The sequence below is a fragment of the Miniopterus natalensis genome, chromosome 21 (genome assembly GCF_054644295.1).
Source record: "Miniopterus natalensis isolate mMinNat1 chromosome 21, mMinNat1.hap1, whole genome shotgun sequence".
Classification (NCBI taxonomy): domain Eukaryota; kingdom Metazoa; phylum Chordata; class Mammalia; order Chiroptera; family Miniopteridae; genus Miniopterus; species Miniopterus natalensis.
Genome location: NC_142101.1, coordinates 11,132,943 through 11,155,559, shown reverse-complemented (window position 1 = coordinate 11,155,559; position 22,617 = coordinate 11,132,943). Strand labels below are relative to the sequence as shown.

The window sequence follows — 22,617 nt, the reverse complement described above, 5'->3', positions numbered from 1 at the left end:
GAGGGGAAGGGATTAAGAAGTAAAAATTGCCAGTTATACAAATAGTCACAGGGATGTAAAGTACAGCATAAAGAATATAGTCAATTAATATTGTAATAACTATGTATGATGTCAGGTAAGGTGCTAGACTTATTGGGGTGATCACTTCATAAGTTATATAAATGTCTAATCACTATGTTGTACACCTCAAACTAATATAATGCTGTATGTCAACTGTAATTGAATTTTTTTTAATTTTTTAAAAAATAAACTGTGTGTAAAAAGTAATTTTCCAAACTGAATCAGACATTAAACTTTTGAATAGTTTTTTAAATGTTAAATTTTATGTTATATATTTATAATAAAAATACACACACAAACACATACACTTGTATTTCCATGGACATTCTTTGGAAGAGTTAGAGAAACTTATAGCAAATCTTGCCTTTAGAAAGGGGAACTGGATAGCCAGGATTAGAGGTGAAGAGACTTACCTGTCACTATATATTTTTTGTACCTTTTAAATTTTATCCCACGTGAATATATTATCTATTCAATACCTTAATTTTCAATCAATCTTATTGACTGAAATCTGAACATAGAACAGGAAAATGTAAGTCAAAATATACTATGTCCTATGTTTTGTATGAGGCAAAGTAAAATTGCCACTAAATAATGATTTAGAAAATATGCCTCAACTTTCAAAAATGATTTAACAAGGAAAATGAACTGTTTCAGAACTTAAAATATCAAAACAGAACACAGAAATAAGTAAAAAGGTCTTATGAGAGTTTTGTTATGTATAATATAACATTGCTAACCTAGATTAGAGAAAAAATAAGTCTAAATTATTTACAAGAATATAAAGTAGAATAAATTAAATAATAATTAAATACCTAATATTGTCCTAAACTTTAAATCCCGAACAAATTTGTCACAAGCTAATAATGTTCTAAGAGCTTTAAAAATGTCCACTAACAACAGTGGTTCTCAAGTTTCTGGGTCTCGGATCCTTTACACTCTTAAAAATTACTGAGATCCTCAAAGAGTCTGTTAATATGAGTTTATTTATCTATAAGTACCATGTTAGAAATTAAACCTCAAATTTTAAAAATATTTATTACTTCATTTAGAAATAACGATTTAAAAACCCATTCTACGTTTATATTAATAACATAATATTCATGAAAATAAGCTATTAAAACAAAAATCAACTTGAATTAGAAGAATGGCAGTGTTTTGCATGGTTGCAAATCTCTCTCTCATGTCTGCTTTAACAGAAGACGGCTGGATTCTCCTCTCTGGTTCTGCATTCAATCTGTTGCAATATCACATATCATGTAGCAGTTTAAAAACTCCAATATGCACTTGTGGAAAAAATGAGAATGGAAATAGCCAATGCTGTCTTTGACTTATTATGAAAATAGTTTAGACTTCATAGATTCCTGAAAGCGTCCTTGGGACACACAGGGGTCTCGAAACCACGCTTTGGGAATTGCTTACTCACACCAATCCTATGAGGCAAATGGGGAAACTGAGGCCCAGAGGGAATAAATAAGTGACTCAGAGTCACAAAGCCAGGACTGGAACTCAGGAAGTCTGATTCCAGGCCTCAGGTTGCCCCTGGGAGCCAGGTAGAAAGCAGCAGGCTCACTTTATAATGTTTTACACAGTGATGGAAACCCACTGGCTGCCTGACAGTCACGGTCCCCAACCTCCCCTCCATCTATTGTGATGCCATTTCCATTCAATCTCTCAATGTGTGCAAAGCAGAGGTAAAGGGAAGGGAAGACAGAGGAACGGGGGCGTGGACCCTACAACTCCTATCACACTCATGGACGTCTCCTCTACTTCCCGCCTGTCTTCGTTCTGGTCTCACACTGTCCTTTGTTTCCTGTCCTCCATCCTAGACCTACCAGTATTCACGTCTTTCTCTCATCATTTGATGTTCTTTTGTTTTGTTTATTTTACTCAGGAAGTGTATCATTGATTAAGCATTATTAGTTTTTCTGTATAATATTCCATTGGTGGCTTTATTTATTTTAAAATGAAAATTCTATTCATTCACTCAACAAATATTTACTGAACGCCAACTGTGTATGTAGCACGAAAGCTACAGTAGAGTTTATCCGACTCACAGAATTGACAGTCAGTAGGTTGGGGCAAGCAATGCAAAGATATCCTTTCCACCAGACTAGAAAGAATAGGAAACAGTATTGATCGGAAGCAATAGTTAGGAAAAAGACCTTGTAAACAGGGCATGGCAAAATAAATACTTTAAAGAGCATGATAAATCCAGAAAATGGAAAAAGGGAAAAGAGCCCTCTGCTATTTTATGAGTTATATCAGTAATTTAGAATAAGAACAAAGAAAATATTTCCAAACCTCACATCCACTGTGTTATTTGCCTCATGGTCAAACACTTCAAAAGCCTCTTTGATTTTCCTGTGAAATTCTGCTACTATTATCTCTGCAAAAGACAAAGCGAATAAAAATTATTTTACTTTAATTTTGAATTCAGCACAAAAATTTCAATAAACTAGAAATTCACCATAAGGGATCCTGCCTGCTCTCTCTCAGCCCCTATCCTACCTAACTAGTTTAAAAACTAAAACTCCTAATTATTTCACTCAAATGTTATATTTTTCCAGGTTGCAACATAACCTTTCATTTTTAATAGAACCAAAGGACTATACCACAATTATTGATATTAATTTTTCTTTATATGGCTAATTTAACAAGTAAAAATAAATGTCATCTTGTTTAAATCTACACTTCGATTCCAAATGTGTGTGAATCATGATCCATAGGCTTGTGTATTGCCTCCCTTTTCTATGTTATATATCACCTGTTCATGTTCTCCATAGGATCTTCCAGTTTTTATCATTTGTTTGAGCTCTTTAAATAATAAAGACTTAACTTTATGTCACAATAACTGCATACAATTTTCCAGGGCAGTTATGTGCATTTGTTTTTCTACAATAAAAACAGTCCTATATCCTTTGTGATCATCAAAGCACACATGATTACTGGAGAAAAAAACAGGATATGGGAGAAAGAGTTTAGGTTAGTAAAAATCACTTCTACCCTCCCACACAGAGTTAGCTACTCTTATTGTTGTCTCTTCGCAACCTTATTTTTTAACAATAAACTGTGAGCATCTTTCACTCTCAAAAAAATATTACATTATCATTTTTAGTGACTGGTATTCTATTATAGAGATTTATCATTATTTATTTAACCAAACACCAAATTGCAGACATTTAGGTTGTTTCTGATTTTTCACCATTATCATTATTCTTTAGTGATCAGTCTTGCCCAGTTCATCCTGTGCGTTTGTCTTCTTAGCTCACTGAAATACAGTGAGTGGAAGGCAGTCGGATTTGTGTGGGGTGTTGGAAAGGTTCTTATTACTTGTGACAGCACCTTGGGAAGATCTCACTGGTTAGAACACTGCCACTGCACAAAGTTGATATCTGCTTTTTAAACTGAAAAACATCTTTAAAGTATGTTCTCTTTTATTTTTAGGCAGCCACATCTGTTAAGATTTCTTATCACCCTTTAAAGTTTAGAAACGTATCCTTTGAGGAGCTTCTGGGCTGGTGAACAAGTGGAGGTCCTGGGGGCGCGTTGCACCCAGAGAGCACATGGAACTCCACACCCCTCCCCTCATACCTTGCCCTGTGCATCTCTTCCACTGGGCTGTTGCTGAGTTCGAATCTTAGCAGGAATAGCAGAGGTTGTTCAGTCCAGCTCTCAATTGGAGTCTTGACTATTTCCACCTCTGCAGATAGAAAACCACCCAAGGCAGCCTACCACAAAGCTGGACAGTCGTATTGTAAAATTTGTTCTTGTATTGTGCTAGTGTCACATTCCTAAGCCAAGTATAAATGATGTTCATATTACACAAAAATTCTTTAGAGGGGAATTATTCTAATGTTTAATCTTGGTCTAAATACAGAATATATGTGCCCCCAGTGTGTATCCACGCAGGACAATTCAGTGGGTTGTGGGAAGAAAACATTATAACTTCCATTTATGAGAGAGAGACAGAGAGAGAGAGAGAGGGAAGAAGGGAGAGGGAAGTTTCCTCATCTTCAATGCTGATAATAATAGTATCATCCTTGGAAAACAGTACAGCAGTTCCTCAAAGAGTTAAACATCAAATTACCATATGACCCAGAAATTCCACTTCTGGATAAACACCCAAAAGAATTGGAAGCAGGAACTTGAGCAGATATTTGTGTACCAATGCTCACAAGAGCATTATTCACAATAACCAAAAGGGAAACAACCCAAATGTCCACTGATGGATGAATGGATAAACAAAATATGGTTTATACATACCATGGAATATTGCTCAGCCTTAAAAAGAATTAAATTCTGTCACATGCTACAAAATGAATGAACTTTGAAAACATTAAGTGAAATAAGCCAGACACAGAAGGATAAATACTGCATAAATCTATTCACAAAAGGTACCTAGAATAGTCAAACTCATAGAGACAAAAAGTAGAATGGTAGTTGCCAGGAGAGGGGCTGGGGAGTTACTGTCTAATGGGTACAAAGTTTCTGTTTGGGATGATGAAAAAGTTCTGGAAATGGATGGTGGTCATGTTTGCACAACAATGTGAATGTACTTAATGTCACTGAACTGCACTTAAAAATGGTAAATAAATACACCTCATCCTAATTCAAATGTATTGTAAGTTATAAAATTAAAGTGCATGCATATCAAACAATAAATGGGTTTAACAATTCTGATACTCCTGAGCACTATCCCAAATTCCAAGTAGTTAGCCAACCAGCAAGCCAAAGCCAAACTAAAACATCACTTTCCCCTTCTTGCCCTTTTCTAACTGGGGATTTTTTTAAAGTATTCCTGACTTCTTTTATTTAACCAGGCTTTTCATCATAAAAATTAAAAAATCAGATTGACTGTGTATATTCTTGCCAAAATATAAGACTTGGTTTCATCATATTTGGCTAAAATACCATGGTAAGTAACATGTCAGAAAGATATATTAACCTATTAACATTTTCATGTTCACAGCCTAATAAAAGCTTTAGAAAGTTTTATTTTTGCCAGACAAATATATTTAAGCTATTCAAATTTAAATGAAAGTATAACAATGCCTTTGCATGATGTCTAAATAATGGATGTTAGCGGTTGCAAAAATATTTGGCAACTTACACTGCTCAAATCAACATTTCAAAACAACTGAAATAATACCTTTGATTTTAAAATATTTTATGAAAAAATAACTTTTATCTGGAAGAAAATCTTGAAGATTATTAGAATATATAACAAGTGAGGTACCTGAGGAAATAATTATAGTAAATTGGTACTGTCATAGGCAGTTACATAGATGTGAGCAGAGTAAGAACAATAGGCCGTGTATCGAATGTCACCAGGGCAGAAAGCCCAGGGTGCCTAGCAAGGGCAAAGCTGGGAAAACAAGGACCTCGTGCCCCAGTGACCTTTCCTCCGCTCCAACATTGTGGGTCTGGAGGTTCAGACCCCTGCCCCTTCACATTGCTGGTCACGCTGTTCGGACCCTCCCCTGACCTCTCCTCCCCTGGCATGTCGCTAGTCATATGGCAGACCCCCTTGGAGGAGGAACAAGGGGGTTCGAGAATGGACTCATAAGACTCCCACACAAGCCCTTGCACAACCACTCCCTTAAGCATTAAGCCCTCAGGACACTGAGGCTCTGACCACATCAGATAACCTTAGGAACAAAGCCTCAGGCCTGATGACTACAGAGACAGAGTTTTGATCACACGAGAGACAACATGGAGGCTTCAGCCGTGTTACAGCTTCAGGTCCAGAAAAGCAGCAAGGCTGGAGGGGCAACACCGTGGCTGACCTCAGGACCAGCTACGATGACTAATGACCCCCTACACCGGGGCCAACCAATCAGTAAAGACCATGACCCGGAAAGGACACACCTGGAAAGCTGATGAATATACCATTGGATCCTCATTCCTACCTTTAAAGGGTAGATAAACCTCAGGATGGCGGCTCAGCCATGCTCTTTCTCTCTCTGCAGCACCAATCCCGAGCGCGCGGCTCCTTTTGCCCTGGCCTTCCCCAGGCATGTACACCCTTGCTTGCTTTCTCCTAAGTTCCAAGGGCCCTTCTTTTGTCCCTGTAGCTTATTTCCTGAGCCCACACAGCCCAGTTGGCTCACCTCTTCCACAGCTCACTTCTTCTACCTCTGTGACTTTCTATTTTATTTATTTATTTATTTGTTTGTTCGTTCATTCATTCATTCATTTAAATCTTCACCCAAGGACATGCTTAGAGAAAGGGAGGAAGAGGGGGAGAGAAGGGGAGAGAGAGGAGCAGGGAGAGAGAAATATTGATCAGTTGCCTTCTGTACACTCCCCACCTGGGGATCAAACCTGCAACCCAGGTATGGGCCCTGACCGGGAATCGAACCAGCAAACTTCCAGTGCACGGGATGATACTCAACCAACTGAGCTGCTCTGGCTGGGCCCTCTGGACTTTCTAAATAAAGTTTTGCTCGTATTTGAGTCTTGGCTCTGAATTTTTTTCTTAGCCAGAACTCAAGTACCAAGGTCCAATTGCCAGTAACATTCTGGTGCCGTTTCACCACTAAAATTACTAACTGTAGTCCATATGTCTTCATTGGGTATTGACACATGACAGATTAATATTTTATACAAATTCTGAGAAACTTCCATGAAGTGTTTGGCTGATGACATATTTAGGTTAGTGGAGAAATAAAAATCAATTAAAAACCGCAGAATCTAGAGTTGAAAGAGAATTTACATGTCATTTAACCTCTCAACTAATGGAAAAGATCCCCTCTGAAACATGCTTATGTGGTCATGGATCAGGGTTTAGTTTATTGCTCTCTATTGTAAAGACTAATCACTTTTGTTCCTAAAAATCATTGTATTGACTATGGCCACCACAAATAAAAAATGTGTTGCTGAGGTCTTAAAAATGTGTTTTAAAGGTCCGTACTCAGTTACCCTTCACAAGGCACAGTCTTATTTAAACTTAACTCTTGCCTGGCTGGTGTGGCTCAGCAGTTGAGCATCGATCTAGGAGATCGGGGTTTGATTCCTGGTCAGGGCACATGCCTGGGTTGCAGGTAGGGGGCACACAGGGGGCAGCTGATCAATGACTCTCTCATCATTGATGTTTCTAACTCTCTCTCCCTCTCCCTTCTTCTGTCTGAAATCAATAAAGATATACTTAAAAAAATAAGTAAATAAACTTAACTCTTGATTACTCATGTTAACAGAAATGTAAATAAAGCCATAATTCATCATTGTGCTCTGGAAATTAATCAATTTCTTGTTAGAGAACATGTTTAAACTATAACCTTAATATATATGAGAAACTGGTTGGTTGATAATCCAAGTAATTCTATTTAACTCATGGTTATATCTAATTCAAAATCAGAAATATTATCTCAAAAATTAAATAATATAGTATGTAGGTTTTCAGTAAAGTATATGCAATTTTGCCAAGCTTGGAGGAAAATATTAGCAATAATACCTTTATTTTCACAGAAATGTCATGTTCAGCAGGTGTTCTAGAAAATGTTTCTTTTTATAGAGTGCCCATTTAGCAAAGAGTGAAATGACCATATGTGGAAAGCAGCACTTTACAAGATGGTCAGATGGTGAAATAATACCGGAAATACTAGTTAACAAGCACATTTTTATAGTAGAACCACTGTAATATATACCTCATTTCAGACTAGCTTGTATATTTTAAAATATGTTGTATACTGACAAGGTTTATCAATGCTGATAAAATAAGAATCTTAGAAGTATTTTTTGTGTTAAACAGGAACAATGTGATTGTTGTGTGCCCTCCATTCCCCATGCATTCTCATGGGTGGTTACTAGATACTAATTCTTAAGTGTGCTTTTAAAAATGATATCCTTTATATTAACTTGATCAATTTTTTTTCTCTTCCTTAAAAAATAGTTCAAAATAATAAAAAGCAAAATTGTATTACAATGCAGTTTCAGGGGGAAAAACAAAAAAGCATGAGGAAAGTTCAAGTTTTTGCTCCTTAACTCCTTTTTTTCAAATAAGACAGTTTTTTGTATTTTTAAAAAAACATGTTTTTATTGATTTTAGAGAGAGTGGAAAGGAGAGGGAGAGACAGATAGAAACGTTAATGAGAATGGCTGCTTCCTGCACGCCCCCAGCTGAAGATTGAGCCTGCAACCTGGGCATGTGCCCAGTCTGAACTGGAATCGAACCGGCGGCCTCCTGGTGCATGGGTCAGCACTCAACCACTGAGCCACGCCAGCCGGGCTCCTTAACTCCTTATAACGAGAAGTAGCTATAAGAAAGCTAGGGCAATTGTGGACATTAAATATTATATGGAAAATGCTTGGCTCAGAGTAATTACTCAAAAACATAAGCTATTTTTATTATGTGGAATTGGGAATTTGTTTGGAGATTGCTTTTGCATTGTAACCTAAAATGTGAAAGATGGGCCTATTAACTTTATCTCCATGATGGGTGTGGGAAACAGGTTTAAACAAAGAAATTTTATGCATATATACTATATGCCAGATTAAGTGTTTTACATGCATGATACTACTTAAAAGCTAAAAGTTCTGGAGTCAAGCAAAATTGGCTTGATCCTGAAGCTCTTACTAATTTCAGCAAATTACCAAATGTCCCTAAGTCTCAGTTTCCTCTCCTATAAAGTTGAGATGCTAATAATAATAATAGCAATAATAATAGCTACCTTCCAAGGCTGCAATAAGGATGAAGGAAACAATGTATGTAGAGACCCTGGCACACAGGGTCACTAGATGTGAGCCGCTATTGTTATTTCTCACAAAAATTATCTGGATTAGGCATTGGTTTTTGAAGCCTAGAAAGTTAAATAAATGACTTGAGAATAACTAAGTAGTAAATGGCAAACTGAAGATTCAAGCTCAAGTCTGTATGGTTTCAAAGATTCTGTTCTTTTAACTACATTATACTCTGCTTCTAACTGCTCTTTAAAAATTGCTTAGATTATAAATACATATATAAACATATATAATAAACTTGGCATTTAAGATTGCTATATCTATAATTCATCATTAAAAAGTTATGAATCTTTGAAATGTTGATATTTATAAGCTTCATATTATCTGTATATACAGTAGTTATAAAAAATACAAAGAATGGTCTCATTTTACATTAAATATATAGCACATAATAAAATAGGTCTCAGGGATCCCAAATTTTTGTTTCCTACTGAAGATAATTGCTCCTACTATAATCAGTTTTATAGACTATTTTTAACTTCTTCCCACTATGGGGTCTTAAAAAGTATAGGTCATGCAATAATACCGAACGAAGGGTTCTAACCAGTAAGTCTTACTCTATTACATTTCTGCTTACCCAGTTTCAGGGAACATTTCAAAACAACAAAAAGCAAACAAATAAAAAAACAGTAAAAAATGACCCAAAACAACTTTAATGAACAGAATTAGATTGATTTTCATTCTTTTTTAGAGACAACTTAGTGGAAGATAAAGCAAAAAAAAAAGGAAGGAAGGGAGGGAGGGAACTACAGTGAACAGAAAAACTAAAATGAGGACATAGAGCTTGAATAGAAAACATATGAAAACATATAAAATATACAAGAGATAGCACTTTTTTATTCTAGAAAAATACAACCATTTGAGAGGTTTTCATATGATTATGATCCAAACCAAAAAGTCAAATTGAATCCTTGTGTAATTTTAAATTTTAATACGTTATAATAAACTAAAATCCTTTATTGGAAGAATTTATTTTTAAGATATAAACAAGTACAAATATACAAATTATTACAAAACCATTTCATGAATTTAACGCATAAATTATGCACTCCCGTAGTCTTAACACTCCATGCTGTGGACTACCAAATCTATTTGTCTAGCTTTAAGCCCTTTCTCACCAAAGCGACAGGACCATATTTCTACTACATATTTCACCTCCTCAAACTCAAACTATCCAAAAGCAAACTAAGTTTCCATCAGACCCTTCCTTCATCTATCTTCAGATGGAGGGTCCTTTGGCTTGTAATAGCCTGTGGGCCATCTCTTCATGCCACCAGTTCTAAAACAGGCTAGTACGTTCAGACTTTGTTGACTGATTTCTCCACCACTGGTCGATTCTCTTTACTCCTCTAGATACCCTTCTTAGATCCCAGGTACTAATATTTCAACCCAAAATCTGAGAAATGGCCATGCTTGCAAATAACATTCGATAAATATTTATTGAATGAAAGATGACCCTGGAGAAGACACAGGGTAATGTGGTGAAAGCATATCTGATTACATCAATTTCCAGCTTGAAACTCTCCATCACCTACAGGATGAAGTCAAAGGACCTTAGCAACACATAGGAAAACATACTTGACCCAGTCAGATATTCCTGCCTTGCTGTTGACACCACCTGCAGTGATTCTCAAAGGTGAGAGAACCACTACCAGGCCAGTTGTCTGAGAATCGCCCAAGAGCCTGTTAAAAATACAAATCTATAAGCTCTGCCCCTGGATATTCTGTTTGGGTATCCTGGATAGGGCCAGGAATCTGTATTTTTACAAAGTACCTCAGGGGTTTAATGAGTGGCAAATTTGGGAATCACTACATTAATATCACAGGGTAGTTTCAAAGAACATCAGGCTTTGCAGCCAGAAACAACCCAAAACAAATCCCTGCCCTCACCTTTACAGACTAAGTGGGCTTGGGCAAGTTATTTACCTTCCCTAAGGGTCAAAGATCCTTTCCTCTTCTAAAATGGGAATAATACCTTACTCACAGAACACTGTAAGTATTCAATGAGAAAATGTATATAAAATTCTTATAGTATGTATGTAAACACATGCTAACTATGTATGTAAATATTCAGTAGATGTTAGCTGTTAATAACTCTGTTTTAACCTCTCAAACCATCCACCTTCCCCCCACTCCCCGCCTTTGTTCATGCTCCTCTCTCAAGCCGGTACTCTCCCCTCATTTTTTTCCTGCTGGCTTCTAAACCTTTAAGCTATTCCTGCCTCTCTTCCACTAAGCCTCCAGCCACCCACACCCCAATCTGCCTTCCCTCATTCTCCAGGCTGGACCAAGGGCTCGTCCTCTGTGCTTACTCAGCACCCTGAGCTTCCTTCTCTTTGTCCATGCAGTAGTAATAATATTCATTGAACACCTGTGATGTACCAGACACTGAAGACGCAGTAGGCACAAAACTGCTGTGCTGACATTCTAATGGAAAATAAGATATTCAAAAACTCACACGAGTAATTTTTATTGTAATCAAATCATTGCATTGCAATCAGTTATTTGTGTCTGTTTTCCCCCACTAAATATTAAGTCCTTCAAAGCTATATCAAGTTCATTTTTACATCCGTGGCATTGAACAACGTCTGACATAAAAGAGATATTAATAAATAAACTTAACTAAAGAGATGAAAGGCTTAATTAATGAAGGCAAGTCCTGGAGAAGACAAAAGTGGGTGAGTTCATGAATACAAACGAGAAAATGAGCCTTGAACAAGAGAAGGAGCAGCTCTTCTATTAAAATAACTGAAGGCAGGCAGGAAAGGGGAGTGTTGATGAAGACACATTTAAAGGCAGAGGCAACAGAGGGAGCCCCGGAACAACGCTTACCATTTAGTACAAGGTCATCCCTTGAGGATCAGGCGGCTTTAAGCAGGCTCCCCTTGTCCCCAAGCCCATAGGAGGCTGAAGTAGACCTTGGTGGATGCCTCTGCCCCCCTCCTCCTCCGACCCCCTCTCCTCTGCTTCCCCTCCTCCTCTGCCTCCTTTTCCCACTTCCCCTTCAGCTTCCTCTCCTCTTCCCCCTCTTCTTCCTCTCCTTTTCCTTCATAGTCTTTTGGGCGACCAGGATCCAAACACACTTCCTATTTTGAGGGAATCCCCGTTGTGTACACTAGCTGAATACAATGGCATCTCACTAAATAAGGCAAAGAGGATAGATCTTCTGATAGCAAAGGAAAAGGAATGTGACCCAGGCTCAACCTGGGCCAAATGTTTTTGTGCAGGATTTTGAATTGTAAGGAGCTAATGCAAAAAGTAGGGACAGTTTTTAAATTACATATGGGGATGGCAAAAGCAATAACAGCAAGAATTTAGTAGCAGGGTTCAAGGGCAGCGGTGCCAGCAGTGGAAAATTAACCAACCTGTCCTTGCAGTCTGACCTTAGCTGTAGCACAGGCTGCTGAACCTCCTTGGCTCTTGCTGGTTATCCAAGCTCATTCTCCAGATTCCCTGTTCACTTTGTGAGCTCCCTGCTACCTTCTAATAAATTCCTTTTCTACTTACATTAGACAGAATCTGTTTTATTTAACTGGTAAATTGGGAGGGGGAAAGGGATGGAAGGATCAAAGAAACTAGGGGTCCTGATAAGATCCAACAGCAGGTATTTTATACGTAAGGAAGCAGAGCACCACAGGAAATCTGGGAGATTGTGGTCAGTCCATAGTATAAGAGAGTAAAGATTTCAAAGTGTCTCACAGGATCTAGCCATGGGAGTAAGATGTTGAAAAAGAATGGAAATGAAGGTCACTGAAGTTGAAAAGAATGAAGAATTATGAAACTGGCGTGTTGGATGAGGGGCCTACCTAGTCACTGGAGTAAGCCAGAACGATGATGGAATTTGGAATGGACAGACAACTGATAAATGCCAAAGGCTGGTCAGCAATCAGTAAGCAGAAGGGAAATGGTGATAAAGAGAACAGGCGAGTAAAAGGAACAAATTTCAAAGGAAGAATTTTTATATAAGAATGAAAGAGCAATAATTTGGAATCAGAAGTAGGCTGATTCAACTTGGCACTCGAAGGTAAAAAGGCGTGGGAGAACTGAATAGCCGTTCCTGGAAATAGCACCAAAAGAAGCGGTATGCCAGAGAAAAAGCAGAGACTGAGTTAAGAAAAAGAGATGAGAGGTGCTCTATAAAAAGAGTATTTGTAAAGTAGTTTATTTACATTAGAATAAGTCTCAGGGACCAACGGACTCCATACAAGTAGTGAGAACAAAGTCACTGGGAGGAAGAGAAAGGACAGGTGAAAGAGGTCAGAGCTATAGGAGGTAGACAGTAAAGCAAATAAAATCAATGGCCAGAGATGTCCAAGCTACTGCTGAGCATAAGTACACTGAAGAAAAGTCATATTTAAACACAAAGGCAATAATCCTATAGAATATTTCCCCACTCTTTTACCTAAGGCCTGGACCCCTAAGTCTTTTTTCCCAAATTTATATTCAACTCTGTGTTCTCTGGTGAATTCTTGACAAGTTACTTGCTCTCTTTAAGCTTCAATTGGGGGTAGCAGCTCTTTTCAGGCCCGTAACTGCCCAATGAACATGTGGCAGTCTAACCCAGCGCTTAGAGCCTGCAGGCACTGATAAACGCTCACTAGCGATTAAATTCTTAAAGGCAGGAACATGGCAAACAACCTCCAGAGGGCTCCCAATGACTCCTGCTCTTGGTTTTCACACACATTTTAGCTCCTTTCCCATTATACCAGGGCTGATGGTGTGACCAATACAATATGGCAAAAGTAACGATATGCCAATTAGATAATAGTAATAATAGATGACACAGAATATTGGTACCTCAAAGTGAGATGCTGCCATAACAAATGCTTTAAAATGTGGGACAGGTTTAGATAGTAAGTGCTGGCCTCTGAGTAGGCGGTAAGAGCTTAAAAAAAAATGAGGAAAATCACATTGCAAACTGTGAAGGGGATCCTTTTTATGAATTGCAGAAAAAAAATGCTATTATCATGGAAAGTAGAAAATATTCCTGATGAACTAAGTGGTCTAGATAAAGAAATTGCTAGGAAAACTATTAAAGGTGCACCTTGGTTCCTTCTGGCTGCATAGTATAAAAAAAAGGAGAAAGATCATCTAAATGAAAGATTGTTAAATGAAAAGGAGCCATGAATTGCTAGTTATGAAATTACCTGCCTCTCCAAATGGCACAGATGCTAAGATAAGAAATGGCTTCTGGGCAAAAATTAAATTTAGGGCTCTGGCAGGAAAACACAATTTAAACATGAAACAAAATGTGTGGCTGTAAAATCCTTTGTTAAGACCTCAGAAAGTTCAAATATGGTGTCTCAGGGAACCACTCAAACTACCAAAAGAACCTCAGGAGTTCAAGCATGTGCCTCAGAGATCCTTTCAATCAAACAACAGGGTCTCAGCAAAAGCCCAAAGTAGAGAATGGCATATCTCAAATAAATTTGTGTATGTAGCTTTTGTCTAGTAGACAGTAAGATTCATAGGAAACCCATGAAGATGTTAAATGAGTATCTGCACCTCCAGCGTAGGACCGAAAGAGGGTACAGACAGTACAAAAGGAAAAAGGAAAAAAATTGGGCTCCCAAAAACTCTATTGGTAGTAAACAGGTTTAGAAGACAGCTTAGCTGAAAACATGTACTCTCTCTCATAAAAAGGAAGGTGACACAGAGGGTAGAACCAAGAGCCAGGGGGCAGAACTAAAAGCCACCTAGAATCATTTTGGGACAGTAGGACCAAGTCCTAATCAAGAACCTTCCAATATTTGCCCAACTGGATTTTATGGACCAGTGACTCCTGTGTGTGTCCTGTTTTCCCCCTTTTTCAATAGAAGTGTACATGGAGGTTAATCTTTACCTTTCCCCCCATTGCATGCTGGGTGGCAAGTAATTTGTCTCTTTAGTTCCTATGTCTACAGTTTGAGAGAAAGTGTACTCAAGAAGCTGTACTTGTAACTACAGCTAAGGAAACTCATCCACATCTGGGCTTAATTTAGATATGACACTCGGGACTTCCAGCTGATGCTATAATGGAATGAGACTTTGGTGGGCCTTGGAAAAGGGTGAGTGTGCTGTATATGTGGGAGGGATGTAAATCACTGAGGGCCAGAGGGAAAACTGCGGTAGCCAGCTCAAGATGGTCCCCAATGACTCCCACCTCTTGGTATTCACACCTTTGTACAGTCACCTCCAATATTATACCCGAGTAAGTTTATGTCATCAATAGACTATGGCAAAAATAACAGTATGTCACTTCTGAGATTAGGTTCTACAAGATATTGTGCTCTTGGGGATGCCAGATGCCATGTTGTAAGGACACTCAAATGGCCTATGGAGAATCTGTGTATCAAGAAACCGAGGCCTCCAGCCAACAACCAGTAAGGAACGGAGGCCCCCTGCCAACAGCCATGTGGGTGAGCCCAGATTTGTGAGAGACTCTTAAGCCAGAATCACCCAATACAGCTACATCTGGAAATAGTATGAGATAATAAGTGTTTGTTGTTTTAAGCTGTTAGGTTTGGGGGTAACTGGTTTCAAAACAATAGTTCTCTGATACAGGGGCTATGTCAAATTCATTCCTTTATTTCTGTAATCCCGAAAAAAGTACCCATTTTGTTTTCATTTTGGATATGCTCAACATTTCCATTTGATTTTTTTTAATTGTGATAAAATAGACGTAACAAAAAATTAACCATCTTAACCGTTTTTAAGTGTACAGTTCAGTGCTATTAAGTACATTCACATTGTTGCACAACCAATCTTCAGAACCCTTTTCATCTTGCAAAACCAAAACTCTATACTTATTAAATAACAACTTCCCTTTTCCCCTTCCCCTGGCAACTGCCATTCTACTTTCTGTTCCTATGAATCTGACTACTCCAGGTACCTCATATAAGTGAAATTATATAGTGCTTGTCTGTTTATGACTGGTTAAATTCACTTAGCATAATTTCTTCATGGTTCATCCTTGTGGTAGCAAATATCAGAATTTCCTTCCTTTTTATGTATAAAATGCATATATAAAATGCATAAAATGCATTTTATCTATTCATCCATTGATGGACACTTGAGTCCATCAATAACCTTTTGGTTATTATGAATAATGCTACTATGAACTTTGGGTGTACAAATATCGCTCCAAGTTCTTGATTTCAATTATTTTGGGTATAAACCCAAATGTGAAATTGCTGAATCATATACCAATTCAATATATGATTTTTTTATTTTTATTTTTGGAACTGCCATACTATTTTTCATAGCAGCTGCACCATTTTATTGATTTTATTGATTTGAGAGAGAGAAGCATTGATGTGAGAGAGAAACATTAATCAGCTACCACCTGCATGCTCCCTGATCAGGGATCGAACTGAAACCTGGGTATTTGCCCTCACTGGGAATCAAATCTGCCACCTTTTGGTGTATGGGAAGACACTCCAACCAAGCCACACCGGCCAAGCTGCACCATTTTAGATTCCCATCAATAATATACAAGGGGTCCCATTTCTCCACATCCTCACCAACACTTCTTTTTATAGTAGCCAATCTAATGGGTGTGAAGTGGTATCACACTGTTAATTTGATTTTTTTAAATAAGGAATTTTTGTCAACTTTTTACAGATTAATCAAGATAAATTTAAGTCCAGTTTTTCTCTAAATTTTATTAATTCTGAATTAGAGGAAGTAAATTTAAGTTTTCGACCAGCTGGTGTGGCTCAGCGGTTGAGCATCGACCTATGATCCAGGAAATTTCAGTCCAATTCCTAGTCCGGCTTCGGGCTCAATCCCCAGCGGGGGGCATGCTGGAGGCAGCCGATCGATGACTCTATCTCGTCACTGATGTTTCTATCTCTCTCCCTCTCCCTTCCTCTCTCTGAAATCAATAAAAACAGGTTTTTTTTAAAAAGAAATAAAATTTAAACATCTTTAATTAATTCAAATGATCTAAATTCAACAAATACTGAGTTCCAACCATGTGCTGGGTACTCTGCAAAACACTCAGGATAACAGATCAGAAAATGGTCCCCACCCTCTGGAGCTTATACAGTCATGTATATATCCTCCAAAATTGGCCTTTCTTTTGTGTGAGTCCATGCTCATCAAGCAACTTTTGAAATATAGATTCATCCTCCCCCAAACTTTATATTACATTGCAGATATCAGCTTTCTGATCAATGTATCAACATACCCTATTTACGTTAATAAATCATTACCCAGGTTTGCACATCCCTGTCCATAAGTTTAGTTAGCCTGAGTGAATCCCCAAACCTGAGCAATTCTGATGAATTGATTACATGTAATTTCTAAACCTTCAGAGCTGAAAATCAAATGTAAGAGTGGAATACCCGTACAAAGATGATATCACCAAATGAGTCCCTAGTTTATTCTCAGACAACATACTTTTATTTCATCTTTTATTTATTTTCATACTTTATTACGCTCTTCAAATTGCATTATAGTTGACTCATAAAATTGTTAAGAATAAATGAGATATACCATATAACAGCGCTTCTCAAACTTTAATGTGCGTATGAATCACTTGCAGATCTGTTAAAATGCAGACTCAGATTCAGCAGGTGAAGGCTAATGACTGAGATTCTTCATTTCTGATAAGCTTCCAGTGATGCCCAGGCCACTATGCACAGATCAGGAGGAGATAATAACACACCAGGCACAGCATCTGGCGCACAGGCTGCTCAGCCCTTAATCATTCCCTCCCATTTGTGATGTCTTACTTCCCTTAGTGATCTCACCTTTCTTGGGAACTTTGTATCCTCGTAAGTTCCATCTGATAGGCATTATATCTGAACCAACTGAATGAATAACATCCAGCTTTTTTTAAAATCATGTTTTATTTTTCAATTACAGTTGACATATATTATATGATTAGTTTCAGGTCTACATCCCAGCAATTAGACATGACATAACTTACTAAGTGATCTTCCCAATAAATCTTGCACCCATCTGACATCCAGTTTTTTAAGTCATTACTTCTTATATGGAAAGAAATGTTTCCTCCTCCAACTTATTTTAAATAGAAAAATATTTTTGAAAACTGGAAAATCAGAAAAGCTATCAATCTATTTTTAAAAGTAAAAAAAAAAAAAAATTTGTATGTGCAGCTTAATCCAGTGCATTTCCTCATGCTGACCAAATCTTGAAAATTAAATTTTAAAATCCACAACTAACTTGTTCATTTATCTAATGATTTCTCTGTTTTTGTGAGAATTTAATAAAAATTAAGTCATTTGGTTTTCTGGGAAAGTTTAAAAATAGTCTTTAAAAATATATAATTTTCTTAGGATGTATCTTAAACTTTAAAGCAGCACAATAAAATTATAAGGACATTTTAGGAAAGGTAACATCTATGAAATAATTCTGACTTTTCAGACTAACGGTACCATTTTAAGAAGTCTGTTACCAACGGCTAGATCTTTGGCACAATTTCACGTGTTTCTCCGCTGGCTTTTCTGTGGTCACCATAACAAGTGACTATTTCAGAACTAGCGTCTTCACTCGTAAATATTAGTTGGAAACCTGACACGCTTGGCTCCATGCTGAGAAAAATGGTGTGCTGGTGTAGTGTTCTAAGCACTCAAGGAAGGAAACAAATGCGGAATATTATTTTCCTCTCTAAAATGTTTATCTCCACCGTTTACGGCTTTCTTGATGTAGCTTTGGCGATAAGTCGGTCCATTACCAAACATAACCAGCCTATTGTTTTTGAGCAACAGGATGGCAACCAGGGATCGGGTTTTCAATCACGCTGCTGACTGAAAACAACGTCAAGGTCTCGCAAATAAACCTGGATCATCGCTTCTCCCTCCACGGAGGAAACACGCCCACCCTCCAGCTGCGGCGACCGCGGCCCGGCCGCCCGGTCCCTCCGCGCCGGCCGTGCCCGCGCCCGCGCCGGAGAGGCCCTGCCCGTGCCCGCGCTCGTGCGCGCCCCCGCTCCGGTTCGCTCTTTCGTCTTTATTAAGATTGTGTTTTGTTTTGTGTTACGAGACAAAATACCAGATGTGTGGCGCAGCACCGGCCATCGAGCGGACACCTCGGAGGCTGCAGGGGCGGAGGGGACGACTGTGACCTCGGGGCCGTCCTCCCATGTCCCCAACCAGGAGCCAAAATGGTGGCCGCGGAAGCCCCCGCCCGCGCCGGGCGGGGTGGCGGCGCGGCCCCGGGGGACCCGCCAGCTGCCGGCGCAGACCCGTCCCCCCCCGGCCGGCCAGGCGCCCACAGCCCAGGCAGCGGCCCGCGTGGCCCGAGAGCCCGGGCGAGGGTCTGGAGGCGGGGTCCCCGCGGCCTGAACAAGGGCGCCATCGGGGCGTCCCCGGCCCGCGCCTGGGCCGCAACCCACGCGGCAGCCGAGGCGCGGTCCCGAGGGAGGCCCGAGAAGCCCGGGAGGGAGGCGGGCCGCGCGGGCGGGGCGGGGCGGGGCCTGGGCGCCGCGCGGCGGGCGGCGTCCCCTGCAGGGCGGCCCGGGCGGCCCCTTCCGCAGTCTCCCCCTCCCAGCGGCGCGGGCTCCGGGCGGGGGGGTGACCGGCCCCCCCGGCGCCTCAGCGCGGCAGGGGTCGCGGCGGGCGGCGCGGGCGGCCTCCTACCTGTGCTCTCCTTATCGTCCGCCATCTTGTGCGCGGCCGGTCGCCCGGGAGACGCCCGTCGCCACCCTAGGACGCGGCGTCCTTGCCCCCTTCGGCCCCCGCGGCGACTCGGAACCCGGAGGGAGGGGAGCCCCTGGGCGCGAGGGGCTTAGGGGGCCGGAGCGGCTCCGAGCGTGCGCCCTGCCCCCTCCCCGCCGCGACCCTCTCGTTCCCGCGAGAACTGAAGCCCAGCCCCGCGGCCCGTGACCCCGGCTGCCCCTTCCCTCCGGAGCCGGCCCGAGCCCCGCTCGCCTCGCCGGGTGATTCACAAAGCGCCGCGCGCCGCCTTTCCCGGAGCCCTGGCCCCTGCGGGGACGTCGGTGCCCTCCTGTTGGGGCGACGTGGCGTTGCCCGATTTTTTATTATTTTTTTAATGCGTGTTTGGAAACGCAGCCGGAGGGCTGGGTGCGGCGCTCGGCGCCCGAGGGGGTGAGCGCGACAACCGCAGCCCCGCCACCTCCCCGGCGCGGGCGGAGGCCTGTCGCCCCGTTTGCTCGGTGCCGGGCTCGCCGCCCGCCCGCAGGCCCGGCCACGGCGCAGCGCAGAACGGAGCTAACGGGCCGGCGGGGGCCGGAGCCGCCGGAGCCGCGAGGCCGCCGTCCCCGGGCCGCGCGGCAGCTGCGGGAGCGCGTGCGGCAGCGGCGCGGGCGCTGCGATTAGGATACGAAACGGAAGGTTCTCATCGCGGCGGGACGCGCCCGGTCGGGACCCGCGTTAGGGGCCCTGAGGGCTCTTGGTGGGGAGCCTGGACCCGGCCCCGCTTACTGTGCAAAGTTGTAGACGCCGCTGGTCTGAAGCGTGGCGGCTGGAGCATGATGTTCAATTTTGGTCTCATTTTAAGGCTACCTCCCCTGTACAAAAGTAGTTTCTTTTTAAAGTGACTTTTGAGTAATATATCTGATGATGAGGGTCAAGCGAATATGCATTTTTAAAACTAATCTTAGATGATCTTAAGCGCGTATGTGTACTGACTTAAATGATGTTAAGTAAAAACAGTTTAAAACTGTTAACTGTACATTTAAGAGGCCCTCCAAATGCAAGTTCCTGGTATTCAATGATTTTCAGTTTTTACGCTCCTTTTATTAATTCTGGTTCTGCAATCACTCAGTAAACCCTAAAGCAAACTATTACAATTCTTTATTAAAACTATGTAATTTTTTATATATAAGATACTGTGATCAGCATTGTCTTTGAATATAAATGATGGAATCATCACAAAGTGGCTCATATTAGAAGAGAGATACTTAGAGAAAGTGAATACAATTGTGTACAGTAAGTTCATAACACCCCAAAATATGAGAAAGGAATCATTAGCATTTATTTTTAAATTTCATACTCATTCTAGTGTAGTTGTTTGTTTTTAAAGAGTCCCTCTTGAAGGGCTTTGAAATAAATGTAGGAAACCTCAACTTTGGTCTCAGATTTACGGCCTACTCTGTGCCTTTTCGTGTGCTGTTTGCGGTTCCCTCTTTCTGGAATGCCTTTCCCTTCTCTCTCCCTGCCCCAACATTCACCATCCCACAGACACCACGTTGTTCCCTCCTGGACGTCAGTGACCTCCTTGAAGGTCAGGTACTATTTGAAGCTTTCCCTGTCAACAACTCTTCCTCTGTTGTCCTGTATTCATATCACACAACCTCTCACATAGATTTGCAATGACTTGGTTTTGTTAAAAAACAAAATTCAGCGAAGTAAGTACGAAGATCTAATTGGCCTTATTAAGCAATTCATGAATGGAGCAGCATCTCATCTAGCAGCTAGAAGGAAACAAGAGTTGGACAAAAGGCAAGATTTTATAGCTTGAAAGAAGGTGGGACTAGCAAGTTAAAACTGGATTATTTCAGGCAATGACAGTGTCCCTTAGGGGAAGGCGGGGTCTTATCATGCAGATTATCTAATCAGGGTTGGTCAAGAAGTTCCAGACTGGCTCAATAAAATGTCACTCCTGGAAAAAGCTGCAACTGGAATTAGGTTAGTTTATTAAGTTTTAGTTTGATGACATGGCTTAGTAAAAGCAACTCCATTTTGGCCTGTTGTTTCTTTTTTTTAGCAGTTTATTTACTTGTTTCCTTCTACCAAATCTAAACTCTTGAAGACAGTGCTTTAGTTGTCCATATATCCCCAGTCCTTAGAACAATTTTTCAATTTTTGTGTCTGAAATATATTTTAAAAATTAAGACAGGAGTCATCTTCTCAATGGCTTATTGAGAAGCAAAGCTATTTATAATTTAGATGATTCCAAACCACATTAATCTCTACTTCTCTGAACTCCTGCAGCATATTTAAGACAATACTGTTTCTCTAAGTTTGAATGACTAAAAAAAAGAAAAAATTAATATGTGTAACACCCCCCCCCCATTAGGTATGAAGATAAAAGCCTAATTTTATACACCTTTTCTATACCCACAGTACCTCCCCTAATTTGGGGCACAGAAAAATAGACGTAGCAATGTCCAAACTGCCTCCCTTAGAATTTCATGAGACTCAATACATGTAACTGAGAGTTTTGAAAAGTTTAAAGGACTTGCAAGAAAATCTACTCTCTCTAAGTGAAATAAACCCCCACTTCCACATAGGAAGGAGCACATGGAGGTCAAACCCCAACTTCTTTCCTGAGGTTCAGCTTCCACTTGGAGAGTTTGATTTCCAACGCTTCAGCTACACAGCAAGAGGCGGTCTGACTCCAGGCCTACACTTTCCACTACCGAGACCCGATGCCTGTATGAGACGGCCTGCTCCACATGACAGAGCTCCCCGTCTTCAGTCTGTGGCCCCTTCCTGGCTTCCACCTTGCCATCCCTTAAACCTTACCGAGCAGGAGTGGCCCTAAGCACATCTAGATTCCTTGAGCTCTAGACCCAGCAAAATAAGAGGGAAGGAATGACTTCTCTGGTCTATTCAATTCCACTTTCCTAGCCAAGGACACTTCCCTTCCCTGGATAATTAACATCAAGTGTCTTTGCTTCGAGGAAGAGGCTACCTCTGCCCATAACGCAGTAGGCTCACCCTGTGATCTCGAAAGGAAAACCTTATCAGAATATAACAGAATAACGGTATTATTTCATTACCGTTATAATAATAAAAATAACTCCTCTAAGTACTTTGTATACATTCTCTCTTTAGATCCTTATGAGGCTGATACTATCCCGGTCCTAGTGCTATCCTGCTTCTTTATAAATATTAGATATGA

General features: G+C 40.5%; 1 protein-coding gene across 1 annotated transcript in view; it reads right to left on the bottom strand.

Annotated features, from left to right (window-relative positions):
- The window catches only part of DRC8 (dynein regulatory complex subunit 8), a 36,704-nt gene extending 17,216 nt beyond the window's left edge, over nt 1-19,488 (bottom strand). The window contains exons 1-2 of the mRNA XM_087828958.1: nt 19,389-19,488; nt 2,365-2,449 (exon numbers count right to left, since the gene is read on the bottom strand). Of these exons, the coding sequence (XP_087685084.1) occupies nt 2,365-2,449; nt 19,389-19,413 (110 nt within the window). The 5' untranslated portion in view covers nt 19,414-19,488. The remainder of the gene's footprint in view (nt 1-2,364; nt 2,450-19,388) is intronic.
- Between the last annotated feature and the right edge of the window lie 3,129 nt (nt 19,489-22,617).